This window comes from Rhinoraja longicauda, chromosome 13 (assembly GCF_053455715.1).
Source record: "Rhinoraja longicauda isolate Sanriku21f chromosome 13, sRhiLon1.1, whole genome shotgun sequence".
Lineage (NCBI taxonomy): Eukaryota > Metazoa > Chordata > Chondrichthyes > Rajiformes > Arhynchobatidae > Rhinoraja > Rhinoraja longicauda.
Window position 1 is genome coordinate 26,470,456 of NC_135965.1, and position 15,239 is coordinate 26,485,694.

At 43.4% G+C, this 15,239-nt stretch overlaps 1 protein-coding gene across 1 annotated transcript in view; it reads right to left on the bottom strand.

Moving 5' to 3' along the window:
* Positions 1–6,017: 6,017 nt before the first annotated feature.
* The window catches only part of ing5a (inhibitor of growth family, member 5a), a 28,585-nt gene continuing 19,363 nt past the window's right edge, over positions 6,018–15,239 (bottom strand). The window contains exons 6-8 of the mRNA XM_078410608.1: positions 14,139–14,274; positions 11,655–11,716; positions 6,018–10,644 (exon numbers count right to left, since the gene is read on the bottom strand). Of these exons, the coding sequence (XP_078266734.1) occupies positions 10,605–10,644; positions 11,655–11,716; positions 14,139–14,274 (238 nt within the window). The 3' untranslated portion in view covers positions 6,018–10,604. The remainder of the gene's footprint in view (positions 10,645–11,654; positions 11,717–14,138; positions 14,275–15,239) is intronic.

The following is a 15,239-nucleotide window of genomic DNA, read 5'->3' on the forward strand; positions in this document are numbered from 1 at the left end:
GGGGAGGAGGGAGGGAGAGAGGGAGGGGGATGGGGAGGGAGAGGGAGAGGGGGGGGGAGGGAGGGGGATGGGGAGGGAAAGGGAGGGGGGGAGGGAGGGGGATGGGGAGGGGGGGGAGGGAGGGAGAGGAGGGTGGGAGAGGGGGAGGGAGGGAGAGAGAGAGGGAAAGGGAGGGGGAGAGAGAGAGAGGGGGAGGGAGGGAGAGGGGGTGAGATGGAGAGGGAAAGGGAGGGGGGGAGGGAGGGAGAGGGGGTGAGATGGAGAGGGAAAGGGAGGGGGGGAGGGAGAGGGATGGGGAGGGGGGGAGGGAGGGAGAGGAGGGTGGGAGAGGGGGAGGGAGGGAGAGAGAGAGGGAAAGGGAGGGGGGGAGGGAGAGGGGGGAGAGAGAGAGAGGGGGAGGGAGGGAGAGGGGGTGAGATGGAGAGGGAAAGGGAGGGGGGGAGGGAGGGAGAGGGGGGATGGAGAGGGAGGGGGATGGGGAGGGGGGGGAGGGAGGGAGAGGGGGTGGGAGAGGGGGAGGGAGGGAGAGGGAGAGAGAGAGAGGGAAAGGGAGGGGGGGGAGGGAGGGAGAGGGAGGGGGATGGAGAGGGGGGGGAGAGGGAGGGAGGGAGAGGGAGAGGGGGAGGGAGGGGGATGGAGAGGGAGGGAGAGGGAGGAGGGAGGGAGGAAGGGAATGTTGTTGGAATTCAACATCTAGGCAAGTGGGGAAGTCTAACTAACTTGACAGAGTTTTTTCGATAGTAATGAATACACGGTCAATAAGTTATTTGGTATGTGTGGACTGTAAGAAGTGTACATTTCCACAAATCGTTTAACTTCTATATAAGCGTTTTATTACAAATACAATGCAGAGAGCAAGTGAGAAAACCTCTACATGGCACACATCACGGTTACAAAGTGAAACGAATTTAATCAGCAGCATAATACAGTTAACACTACAAAACCCAGGCATGGACGATAGATCAGGTCAGCAATACTAAAGTCAGGCATGGATCAATCCGCCTAGGGGATTGATCTACATCTTCCCTTTTTAGGCTTAAACCTTCTGGGTCAGCCACTTGTGGTGCAGCCGGGTCTGAACAATAGCAGGGTAGTGGACTTCCGGCTGTAGCAGCTGCTCTGAAATGGGCAGTGTAGTGCGGGTCCGCCTGGACATCAGGCGCTGAGCCGGAGAGCTGAGATTGCGTCCCGTGGGATGTTGCGGAGATCCAATAAGATGTCCGAACCCGATCTGCTGGACTTCTCCAGGGCCTGCTTTGCACTGCGGACTGCCCGCTCCGCTAGCCCGTTCGACTGCGGATATTCAGGGCTGCTGGAGACGTGTCGAAAGTCCCAACGTTTCACAAAGTCCCGGAAGCGCTGGCTGGTAAACTGCCCAACATTGACGACGGGATCATCCGGAAGGGTCACAAGGCGGTGATCCCTGCCTCACTCCAGCGCGGGTACTACAATGCCATGCACAGAGGGCATCCCGGTGCAGACGCCACCGTGCGGGCGGCCAAAGACATGTTCTTCTGGCCTGGTATGGCTGACGCTATACGTCAGCGGGTGCAGTCCTGCGCCGTTTGTAACAGTATGACGCCACATCAGCAGAAGGAGCCGCTGCTGCTGCACCCCGTTCCTGACCTCCCCATGATCCCTAGTGGCTACCGACCTTTTCGAATGGCATGGTCACCAGTACCTCGTCCTGGTGGACTCTTACTCGGGGTGGTTCAAAATCGACGTGCTCCACTCCACCTCCGCGGCGGCTGTTATCAAAAATCTCAGCAGACATTTCTCTGTCCATAGGGCACCTTGCACCCTTGTCTCCGACTGGAGGCGTGGGTTTGTATCCCACTTCTGACACCATGTAAGAAGTGTAGATTTCCACAAATCGTTTAACTTCTATATAAGCGTTTTATTACAAATACAATGCAGAGAGCAAGTGAGAAAACCTCTGCATGGCACACTTCACGGTTACAAAGTGAAACGAATTTAATCAGCAGCATTAATACAGAATACACTACAAAACCCAGGCATGGACCATAGATCAGGTCAGCAATACGAAAGTCAGGCATGGATCAATCCGCCTAGGCCATTGATCTACATGGACATCCAGAAGGCTTACTTGCCATCAAGACTGACGGGCATGGAATAAAAGGGGCAATGGCAGAACGAAGGGACCCAGTACACTGTTGCAAGTATAAATAAAGCACATCAACGCCTCCACTTCCTGAGAAGATTAAGATTTGGCATGTCAAAGAGGATTCTCTTGAACTTCTACAGGTGTACAGTAGAGAGTATATAGCGGGATTGCACTAAAATCAAAGGGCGTGACGCACGGACTCGCTCAAGCCATCTGGAGTACATGCAGCTTCCGACATACAATAGTAACACATGCAACACGTACGTTCTTACCTTGAAAAAATGCCTAAATGGTCAATTTTTGTGCTGTAAAAAATGGGGAAGCTGGAGGATCTGGCAGAAGAAAAGGAACCAGGAGAAATGCTGCAAAGCCCGCAGACGCAAGAAGCAGCTGGGAAGACGTCTGGTCAGCCGGGGGGAGAAGGGGAAACGCAGCTGGGAAGGGAGGCAGGAGAGCAAGGCCAAGAAGCAGAGGGCCACCAACCGGGGGGAGAAGAAGAGGAGGAGGAGGAGGAAAGGACCGGGTTGAGCAAGCTGGGAGAGGAGCAGCAGGAAGAACACGAGCCGAGGGGCCTGGAGAGTCTGCAGGGGCAGAAGCAGTGAGCCGAGGGGTCCGCCGGGGCCTGAGGACGAAGGGCCCAGAGAGCTGTGCTCAACAGCCTTGGAGGAGGAGGCGGTGGAAGAGGAGGAGGAGCGGAGTGTCGAGCCCGAAGAGGAGGAAGACGGGCTGGGGAGAGGCCGATCGTCAGCGGAGGCCGAGCAGCAGCGAGAGTTGAGCTGGGCGCTGAAAGCCGAGGTAATAGGCGGAGGTCCAGGCCACGGCTCTGCTCAGCGGCTCTAGCCTCGAGGTGTTGAGCGCAAGTGGAAACGGAGCCCGGCTGACGGAAATGGCGAGCGGGGAGAAGGGCTGGAGGGCCAGCAGAAGCGGCGAGGGGCCGAAGAGCCACAGGAAGCAAGTCACGGAGCAGGGGTGCCAAGCCTGGAGGAGTGCAGGAACGGGACACTTGGAGCGCTGGGAGGGAGCCGGAGACGCGCTGATGGAAGAAAACGGGGAAGGCCGAGCTGCAGCAAAGTGCAGCCGCAACATTCAACCGCAACACCATCTCAAATTAGGACTGACGAATTGTTCCACAACAGAAGTCGTTTCAACATAAAATAGAGGAAAAAGACTAAGCAAATATCCCAACTCTTCAATGGCAGCCATAGTAAGTGCTTACCTGAAGTTCACCGCTTGCACTCCAGAAGGCGTTGCATGGCAACAGTATGGGTCAGGGGTCATGACTTCGCCTACCGTGCAACCCCTGGTTGCATCATGGTCTAGTTCAGCAACTTTAACGTCGAGGAGTGGAAAAGACTGCAAAAAGTTGTGAACACTGCCCAGTCTATCACCGGCTCTGACCTCCCCACCATCGAAGGGATTTATCGGAGTTGCTGCCTCAAAAAGGCAGCCAGCATCATCAGAGACCCACACCATCCTTGCCACACACTCGTTTCACCCCTCCCATCAAGAAGAAGGTACAGGAGCCTGAAAACTGTATCGTCCAAGTTCAGGAACAGCTTCTTCCCTACAGCCACCAGGCCATTAAACACGACAACCTCATATAAGCTCTGAACTACAATAGACTATTATTATTATTGTACTACGATTGGTTATTTTTTGAGTATGCGCATATATATATATATATGTGTGTGTGTGTGTGTGTGTGTATATGTATATATATATATATATACTGAACTTATTTTTTCTTTCTCGTTTATCATTTTGTTTACAGTGTACTATGTTTACCTATTCTGTTGTGCTGCAGCAAGTAAGAATTTCATTGTTCTATCTGGGACATATGACAATAAAACACTCTTGACTCTTGATTCCATTCCCCGCACAGATGCTGCCGGATCCATTGAGTTCCTCTGGCACTTTGTGTTTTGCCATATGGAAGTTGTGGTACAGATTTCACAATGTGTGACTGAATCAGAAATCAAACTTGATAGACAAAATGACTTATTCCTATCCCTTTGTAAACTTGCACTGTATGATCCATCAGGGAAATAATTTTTAAAATGTCCAGTAAACAAGTTTATCCTGAAAGGGTATTAGCAATCTTATAATAGTTTCCTGTTACATCCTCTAATGTACTTTTTGGAATATTTGGAAACAAGGGAGGCACAGTGGCACATGTAATAAGCCCCTGTCTCAATAGCTCCAGTTCAATCCTGACCTCTGGTTGTGCCATTCTGGAGTTTGTACATTCTCACTGTGACTGTAGTTTTCCCACTCCATCCCAAGATAGATGTTAGATTTTAGATTTGTTGGAAACTTGTTAGTAAATTGCCTCTCTTATGCAGGTGAGTGGTAGAATCTAGGGACATTAATGGGAATGAAAACAGAAAAAAATCAGAGGGAAAATTAGTGAGAAATGGAATTGTTCTACACCGATCAGCCAAAACATTATGATCTGATGAGCCAAAACATTTTGACCATCTGCCTAATATGCTGTTGGTCCTCTGTGTGCAGCCCCATATGCAGCAGGGTGTGATGCACTGTGTATTGTGACACATCCCTCCCGTGACCACCATTAAAATTTTCTGTGACTTTTGCCACAGTAGACCTTCTGTCGGTTCGGACCAGATGGGATCGCCTTCGTTGCCCTCGCGCATCGATGAGCCTTGGGCGCCCAACACCCTGACGCTGGTTTGTCCATCCTCGGACCACTGCTGACTGGGAGCACCCACCAGCCTTGCCATTTCAGAGATGCTCTGACCCGGTCGTCTGGCCATAACAATTTGGCCCTTCCCTTGTCAAAGTCGCTCAGGTCATTACTCCTGCCCATTTCTCCTGCATCCAACACATCTGTTGTAGTTCGTGCCCTATGAACAGAATAGTCAGACAACCGAATTCGTATAACCTCTTTATTCTACTCACCCAGGTGGGAGAGAGTCTAGAAACCGGTGCGTTTAGAAACACTCAGGAAGCTAGTGTAGTCTCTCTCCCCGAATGCTAAAAATTACATATATTTATACCCAAAATACATGTGCCAGTACATTTCCTGTTGCTACCTTATATGGCAAGTTTTACAATGTCCTATAAATCTTTATGTGCCCTTCAGGACCCCTATGTCCTCCGTGTCCTGTGTGACCTACATGTCCTCGGTATTCCCAGGACCAAAGAACAGTCGATATGACCAAATGTTCCCCTTAACCATCAAAGGATGGTTAAGCATCAAAGCCTTAAAGCCAGTTGCCCATATCAAAGGATGGTCAACCATAAACCGTGCCTCCATGCTGAGCAACAGGATGTCCTGGCAACATAATCGAGCTGGAGCTTTTACACCTTTTTTACACCCCTGCAATAAAACCCATATGGCGAAATGTCGAATGTTTAACCCCTTACACATCAACTTCAAGAACTAAATGTTCACTTGCTGCCTAATACATCCCACCCCTTGACAGGTGCCATTGTAACAAGATAATCGGTCAGCGGTCGTAATGTTCTGGCTGATTGGTGTATGAAATGGCAGACTCAGTATGCTGAAATGGCTTCATTCTGTCATAAGGAAATACAGCAAAGATCTGAGTTGCTTCTATTGTACTTATTACATCTAAAAAGGCCATTGTTCTCTTAACCTTACCTGCTAATTTCCAAAATGTATTATGGATCTATCAGGAATAATTTTAAATGAGCAACTCTGTGCTACTTACTATCCAGGGGCCAAACCGGAAGAGAGAATGATTTGATTGCAAAACCTTCACAGCACCACTGCAACATATGTTGATACAAGAACTCAAATAAAGTATCCAGCCCCATATGAATTGAATATCTAACACTGACCAAATCTCCTCAAGAAGCTGCATCTCTAATGGTCATAGGTTACTGCAATTATATTTAAAAGACAATACATTTTCCAAAAATACTTTATTTTGACACCATTACATCTAAAAATACAAATATACATAACTTTTTTTAATGGTTCACATTCATTTTTCTTATCTATAATCTACACAGGACAAGATAAAGGCATTTTGAGCAACTGTGCAGTAGATAGCCGACCAGTGTTAGGTATTAAATTAACTGAGGTGTCTTATAAACTAATAACTTAGTTCAGTCATATTTTTCAAAGTACAGGCCAGACCGAAAATATCCAGGTGCCTCTTCATTATTGCATATTTATCCCTCTCAAACTGAACTGTACATTAAAAAAATGACCACCAACAAAGCCCATTGGACAGGGAGCATTCACGGCATTGCTGACTACAGTCTTACAATGCAATCTCCATAGCAAAGCATTTTCTTCATAAGTATGTGCTCTTAATGATTAACTAAAAACCTCGCACACAGTTATTTCAGCAAATTTGGTTTCATTAGCAAATAGTCTTTTGCTACAAATCAGATAGATTATAAAAGTTTGTGAATAATTATTTTTACTAATTAAAGTGCTTGTAGACTTGTCTGTAAAAAAAAAGTTCCTATGTAGGGAGAATTTTCTATAAAAAGGTCTTCTCCCTCTTTAGAATATTGAGGTCTACATGAAAAACCTATTACAGGATGAGAAAGGAATATATTATTTTTGCTGCATTGTTTTTATTTTATGTGAACATGCAGTTCAAACTACAGCAGTGGATTTATACAGTTTCCTGAATAGTTGGCTGATTACACTATTGAATGCTTTCTGAAAAGGAAAGGTTGAAGGTTCGATCATTAAAGCATTACATGTTTTTTGGAGAGGACATTGAGTTTTCACTGGTATTAGAAGATTAAAAGCTACAGATATAAAGTAAGTACCAACAATCGAATAGGGAATTCAGTAAAATAAAAAAATTCCCCTGAAAATTGTGAGAATGTGGAAGTGCTAAATGCATTAAAAGGGAGGTTTCATAAGCTAATAGGAGCACAGGAAAGGTGAGGAAAGATGGGAAGTGGCTTGAGAACAGCATGGACTGGTTGTGTTGTATATTATAAGTAATTCTGTAACTCTAAGGGGTGGCAGTAGAGAAAAATATTTGAGAGAAATGTCACCACCAGAAAGTAAGAATAATAGAGTTCAATTATACACCAACAGTACAGTTACTGTGCATAAAGTTCTGAAATTTAACTGTGCTGTAGAAGGAATTGTAAAAGCAGCAATCATCTCTTGTAGGAGATGGATTTCTTTTTGAATAGAAAGGAAAGGGTTAAGATTACGATTTTTAAAATAGTTGCGTCAAAATGACTCTGCAACCTTACACAGCATTGAACTCTCTCAAAACAATTTTGTCATCCAAAATATGCCCACTGGTTTCCCATTCTCTGCCGTCAATTGAATTAGACTACAGCTGGCTATAAATTTTCAAAAGAGGAACTAGTAGTATTTGTTTAAACTGCCCCTTAAATTACACCTACAGGCTTATTTACATGTCTGTCCAATGGATAAGGCAGCCTTATTAGTCACAAATACCAGATGCGAAGATACAAAGATAACACATTGGCTAAAAATAATCAATGACCAGTGAGTCAGTTTATCACCCAAATATTTTGAAATTGTGATCACTCTTTGGAAAAAAAAGTGTTGATATTGGCTATGTATCAGCAGTTCACTCAGTTTCTCCTGTGGTTAGTCATTATCATTCACGGTACACATCTTCTTTATAATGCTTTGAATGTGCAACACTGATGTCAACCATCAGATTGGGCCCGAATTGGACCATCAGATTGATTCCTTGTGGTTTTTCTCCCTTTCAAACAAAGTATTTTAGCTCCATTAGAATCATTGTTTTGCCATATATTTCGATATGGATAACAGTGAATACAATGTTTTGCAGAATTCATCAGTAGTAAGCTTTAAAACATGTTCTCAGTTAAAGAATGTTTACAATAGTAATTAATAAAATTAAAAAATCAGAATTACATTATCACTAGTAAAAATTTGGAATAAGGGAATAGTTATTTCACCTATCCATTTCACCATACATTCTCCAAATTACTGATATCCCAAATTTTAAATAACTCCATTATTTCTCTTTCCACTACTATACTTCCAGCTGTAGATTGTCCAACCTTCATATCATTTTAAAATAAGTTTTTGATACCTGTTCTGCTTGCTTCCATTTTCTCTTCCCGGGTTCTAATACTACTCTTCTTTGGCATGTTTTCATATATTATCAGTACCTTGCGGTATGTAAATGATTCTCTGAATTGAATCCCACAGTGGCCATCTTTGTAGGCATACAATGTTAGTTTTTGTTAATCTTTCACATGTGATTGGGTGCCTTCTTAATTGGAATCAAATTGGTTTTCTCGTCTTTGCAATATTTCAAATTTTCTTTTGTGGAAAGCTGACCAAAACAATACAGAGCAGTGTGGTGAATTATAAAAAATATAGAGGAATGGTGCCATTAGTATGTTGAATATGAAGCCAGTATCAGCAAGCTCTGGGATTGTGAGTTTTGGGCCAAACAATATAAAATATTTTCCAACCAATTTATACAAATTATCTGAAGGACATTATTTGTATTAGGGCTATGTATTTCCGATCTTAATATTGTTTGTGAGCAGTTTAAAAAGGACTTGCAGGCTGTTGCATTCCTCCCCTTTCTCCTCTGGCTTGGAGAAACATTTTCTGCGTTGAATACCTATGCAATGCCAGGTCTGGAAAATATGTGGTTCTAAGATTATTTGCCTTCTGGAAGATGATCAAAAGCAAGGCCATTCTCCCTCGTAGTCTTGATAATCCGATGCCTGATGTAGGAAAGATCTATATCACTACAATGCATAATTAGCGATGAACTAGTTGGGATCTGAAGCAACTGAGATTTACCCCACTCAGCTTTCTTAAACCAATGGGTTAATGGGTAGAATATTTCCAGTCAAAAAGGAGTGCAAAGTTACAATGATCTGCATATGTTTTGCTGGTTAAATTAATAGACATAGTCCTGCATACAAGTTATAGTCCCACAGCCTCAATCTTCCACTCATACTAAAGCTCCACGGACTTATGTAGAGTGTCCTCTGAGGGATAAAAGTTGCTGTATTATGTTAGACAATGTGTAGGATTTACATGTGTAGGTTTTTCAGGAGTTTAATATCTAGATTCTTCTCCACTTGACAAGTTTCCACGTGAAAGGCACGACTAGAAGTGGAAGGCTATGTCCAATTGACCAACAGATTTTATCAATCACCTGTAGGAAGCTTGTAGATGTTACAGAATTGGAGACATAACATGCAAGTCTGAAAAACCTATAAACATTTATTCTGCACATTCAGAATCTCTGAACTTTACTGCTTAACCCAAGAATTTTGGTCAGTTATTAATTATGCCAGCCATTTTGTGTTATTGTTTATTCATGATGGTAAGACTGAGTTCATATTTATGTTCAAGAGGAAAAACTGATATACATTTTATTTTGGTTTTAAAATCTTTCTTCAATACTGAATAGGCTTAAGAATTCTTAAAAATATTCAAATGTATATATCTATATATATCACAAAACAAGTAGTATAAGGTGTACACACTGACAACAGTGGTTTAAAATATCACATTCTTGAAACGTGGGCTCTTTGGGTTACAAATTCTAACTTCAATGAGATACCTTTGCGTCTGTAAACCCTGCCACATTACCCTTTCACTGGATAATCCTTTATGAAAGTATCAAATGGTTCTAAAAAACACAATATTGCACAATAAATGGACATTCCCATTTTCTTAAAACATCTTTTGTTGAAGTATAAAGTTTTTTTTCACTATCACAATCATATCATTTCAGAAATCAGTACATCCCAGTAATTATCAAATCCCTGTCATACCAAGATTTGCGAACCTATTTCCTTTTCTGAAGAACTTTTAATATTATATTAACACCAAATCTACAATAATAGTTGCATGCATGTTTATTCTGCATAACCGCAAATGAGGTGTGTAGCTGGTACCTTCCTGGGGCGACAGAGAACAATGGTTGCTTTGGTTAATGTTACCTTCAGTACACAGAGACTTGCAATATCATTTCTCCATTGGCAGAACAGAGCTATGTGCACCCAGCTTCAATATACTGGTATCCCGAATGTGTAAGAGATTAAACAATTTCCTAAAGCCAATGCTGATAGCTGTCATTTCAATGTGGTGATTTCAAAAAAGGTTAAGAATTTTTACAATAACTCCCTGTTCCCTAATTTCAACAAGAATCCCTATATATTTTCACATCATTCCCATTCACACAAAGTTGACCCTGGAATGGATCACCAATGTTATGAAATGGAAATTACTGTGGTCCAAATTGTATATCATAGCTTAGTCAGTTGCAGAAACCTTCAATGTCCAAAATAAGGATAATTTACCTGGAAATTAAATGTTGAAAACCTCAGTAGTTTTCATTAAACCAGCTGTAGGAATGAAATAAATCAATGCATCCCCATAACACATTCTTTGTCCAGCAACAAATTTAGGGAAATTATATAAAATTGCAAAAGTGTGAACAAAAAGCACAAACTTGTAGGCAAGTGAGCCGATCTAGCTTCATTTCTTTTTCCTTTCTTGGGTGCATCGTGGACAGAACCTGTACACAAACAACAATGCTATAACAACAGTTTCTGTAATATGTCTAGCATTGAATTCTTCAGCATTTCCTTCCCTCAAATTTAAGAAATTCCTTAATCTCATTCCTAGCTGCCTGACCCCCCCCCCCCCCCCATCTTATCTTGAGACTGGACACCCATTTCAACACTGTCTGGCTGAGGAAAGCAAAATTGCACTGTCCACCCTATCAGGCCTTTCATTATCTTATATTTTTCAATGAGCACTTCTCGGAAGCTGAATGTATAGGCTCATTCTACTCTGAGTTTAATCTCATAACAATTTGCTCATCCCAGGAATCAAAGTTTAGTATACCTTATTTATATTGTCCCTTATGCAAGTATGTCCTTTCTGACAGAGGGACCAAAATGGGCTTTATTTAACCAGGTACTACATCTCCCTCCATCCTAAATATATATTTAGGAAGGTGAACAGTTTGAGTTTTTGGCTAAAGGAAGTTCAGAGAACAAAATGTTGCCATAATTGATCAATTCTTAGATTAAACCATACCTGGATAATTAAAGACCATTTTGGTCCCTCTGTTGCACAATGCAATTTTGCTTTCCTCAGCCAGGCAGTGTGGAAATGGGTGTCCAGTCTCAAGATAAGGGGGGTGAGGGGTGAGAGGTCAGGCAGCTAGAAATTAGATTATGCAATTTCTTCATTCAGCACATTATAAATTTTTCAAATTCTCTTTCTCAGAGTCACAGTCACGGAGCAGAGACAAGACTCTGATTTTGCAAAACATGTCCATGGGATTCTGGCAGAACTTTGCAAAAGGCAGAGTAGGCTCAAAAGACTGTGCAGCCTATTCCATGTCTTAAGACTAGCCCACACTGCTTCTAATAGTGGCTATGCACCAAGAATGTTTTGCCAACAGGATCAGTCTTACTGTGGCCAAAAAACTGTCTACCAATATTTGAAATGTTCTGTCATAGATCTTCCAATTTCTAACCAAGTTGTACAATATTTACACTGTCCAACCTTACTTACCATTTCCCTTTTGGTTTTGTTGCGAGGTCCACACAAGCAAAATGAAACCATTCAATTGGGCACTATCAGTAATAAAACAAAAAATATATCCATGACTCAAAGATCAGAATATCTACCACATTCCTAGACATACCAAAATATTTATTTCAAGTCTGCATTAAATAGTTCACACAGCAAACATCTATTGCTAATTTTATCAAATTAAAATTTGACTATAGGTATTAAGACTTCAGAATTAATGAGCAGTCTCATAACATCTACTGTGGTACTTAAAATCCATCGGTAAACACATGTAGTTAGTTGATTGAAGATAGCCAGATGGAGAAAAACTGCATATAACCTCGTAGCACAGGGCTGTGGAACATCTAGTATTAAGAACAACATCTGCACAAGGCTGTGGAAATAAATCCTTTGTTCACATACTTGGTGGAAGATAGATACATCAGAAAGGAAGGAAAATCATCAGAAAACCCTACCAAAGAGGGAATGAGGGCACTGTAAGAAAAATAAAATGTCTGGGACAACCATTCATTCACGGATTGGTCAGGTGGCAATCACTCCTTCCTCTCAACAGTCTCCAACAGATGGTGACACTTTAAAACTAAGAGGTGTTACTTTTTCAAAGTAGGAATAGGAATAAGAATACTTTATTGTCACATGTGACTAGGCACGGTTAAAAAATTTTGCTTGCATACACAATGTAACTTCAAGGGATCTCATTATAAGCAAATATGAAGTCGCCGGGGGCGGGATCCGCCAGAGTGACGGGTGTGGCGGCCAATGGGAGGGGGGGCTGCTGAGCTGACGAGCTGAAACTTTAATAAATGCGCCCCCGCCGGGAGGATCAGCGCCCGTCCCGGCGTGCCCCGTGCCTGACCTTCCTCCCCATGGTGCAGCACGGTGGCAGTGGGGGTCCACAGATCGTCAGTTGGGGAGGGTTGTCGGGCCCGCAGGAGAGGCTTGCACCCAACGGGGGATGCTACACCCACAGGAGAGGTTTGCACGGAGGGTTGCCAGGCCCGCAGGAGAGATTTTAAAATCACTTTTTAAACTTTAATGCTTACGTAAGGTGGCTACTGCATCCACCCGTGCGCAATTGGGGGAGGGTTGCTGCTCGGAGGAGGGGCGGGACCCTCACGAGTGTCGGGCGTGGCGGCCAAAGAGTGGGGGGGGGGGGGGGGGTGTGGGTGAAGAGAGCTCTCCTGCTGCTGGCCGCAGGAGAGGTTTGCATGGAGGGTTGCCGGGCCTGCAGGAGAGATTTGGACCCAACGGGTCCACGCCCATCTAGTATCCAATAAAATTAAAACTCCTTCACAATCAAAATTTGATACGGTCCCACATAGGAGATTAGTGGGCAAATGATTAGAGCACATGGTATTGGGGGTAGGGTGCTGACATGGATAGAAAATTGCCTGGCAGACAGGAAACAAAGAGTCGGGATTAACGGGTCCCTTTCAGAATGGCAAGACTAGTGGGGTATCGCAGCTATTTACAATATACATTAATGACTTAGATGAAGGGATTAAAAGTAACATTAGCAAATTTGCGGATGACACAAACCTGGGTGGCAGTGTGAACTGTGAGGAGGATGCTGAGGATGCAGGGTGACTTGGACAGGTTGTGTGAGTGGGCCGATGCATGGCAGGTGCAGTTTAATGTGAGGTTATCCACTTTGGTGGTAAGAACAGGAAGGCAGATTATTATCTGAATGGTGTCAAGTTAGGAAATGGGGAAGTATAAAGAGATCTGGGTGTCCTTGTTCATCAGTCACATAAAGTTAACATGCAGATACAGCAGGCAGTGAAGAAAGCTAATGGCATGTTGGCCTTTATGGCAAGAGGAGTTGAGTATAGGAGCAAAGAGGTCCTTCTGCAGTTGTACAGGGCCCTAGTGACACGGCACCAAGAGTACTGTGTGCAGTTTTGGTCTCCAAATTTGAGAAAGGACATTCTTGCTATTGGGGGCGTGCAGCGTAGGTTCACTAGGTTAATTCCCGGAATGGCGGGACTGTCGTATGTTGAAAGACTGGAGCGACTAGGCTTGTATACGCTGGACTTTAGAAGGATGAGAGGGGATCTTATTGAAACATATAAGATTATTAAGGGAATGGACACGTTAGAGGCAGGAAACATATTCCCAATGTTGGGGGAGTCCAGAACCAGGGGCCACAGTTTAAGAATAAGGGGTCGGCCATTTAGAACGGAGATGAGGAAAAACTTTTTCAGTCAGAGAGTTGTGGATCTGTGGAATTCTCTGCCTCAGAAGGCAGTGGAGGCCAATTCTCTGGATGCTTTCAAGAGAGAGCTAGATAGAGCTCTTAATGATAGCAGTCAGGGGATATGGGGAGAAGGCAGGAACGGGGTACTGATTGTGAATGATCAGCCATGATCACATTGAATGGCGGTGCTGGCTCGAAGGGCCAAATGGTCTACTCCTGCACCTATCGTCTATTGTTTATTGTCTATTGAAATCAAACACACTTACATCTGGGTTATCGCAGCCAATCATTTCTCCATACGAAACCTGGTGACACAAACAGTAGGTGGGTTCATTGGGATCAACCGGCATGTCCAAAACGTCAGATGGGTGCATTTTCAAAATGGAGTCAGAGTATTCTGCCCTAGAAAAGAAAGAATAAAATTGCAGAATAAATAAAAGTTGATTTGAATTATATTTTCTGTTTAACACTTCAGTGACTGATGTGTCAGTGGGCGAAAAGTGCCAACGACCACAGTTTTACTAGCTTTAAAATAGTTATGGAAAAGGTCAGGGTTGGTCCATAAGTTAAAGTTCTAAATTGGGGCAAGGCCAACTATGATGATATGGGATTGGAACTTGCAAAAGTTGATTGGATTAGGTTGTTTGTGGGCAAAGGGACACCCAAAATGAGGGTGTAAAATTGTGATAGTGAAAGTTCAAGGTATACATGTTCCTGTTAGAGTGGAGGGCAATGGAGGTAGGAGGAAGGAAAGATGGATGATGAGAGAAATTAAGACTCTCATCAGGAAATTAAGGAGGCATGGGTCAGCTGTATACTGTTGGGATCAAGTGTGTCCCTGGAGGAGTATAAGGGATTGAGGATCCTACTTAAGGAGGGAATCAGGAGGGCAAAATGGGGACATATCTCAGGAAATTAAGAGTACGGAGAATCCAAAGAGATTTAAGTATTACAAGGGAAAAAAGGTCATTAGAGAGACAATACTGCCCCTCAGAAACCAAAATGTTCATATATGTATGAAGCTTCCGCAGATCGGCAAGGTCCTCAATGAATATTGCTCCTGTGTTTTTACCGTGGAGGATGAATTTAGGAAAGTTAATGTCGATGTCTTGAGGACAGTACAATCGGATGGACGTACTCCGATGAACAAAGGTAGATAAATCTTATTGGATATATTCAAGAACACTGTGGAAGTTAGATAAGAAATTGCAGGAGACATGAGGAACTGCACATACTAGAATCTCGAGAAAACTAGAATCTTGTTTATCTGTGGAAGGAATAGATAGCCGATGTTTCGGGTTGGAACTCGTCTTCAGATTGATGGAATGGGCAGGGGAGTTAAAATGTTTCGCAATCAGAAGATCAAG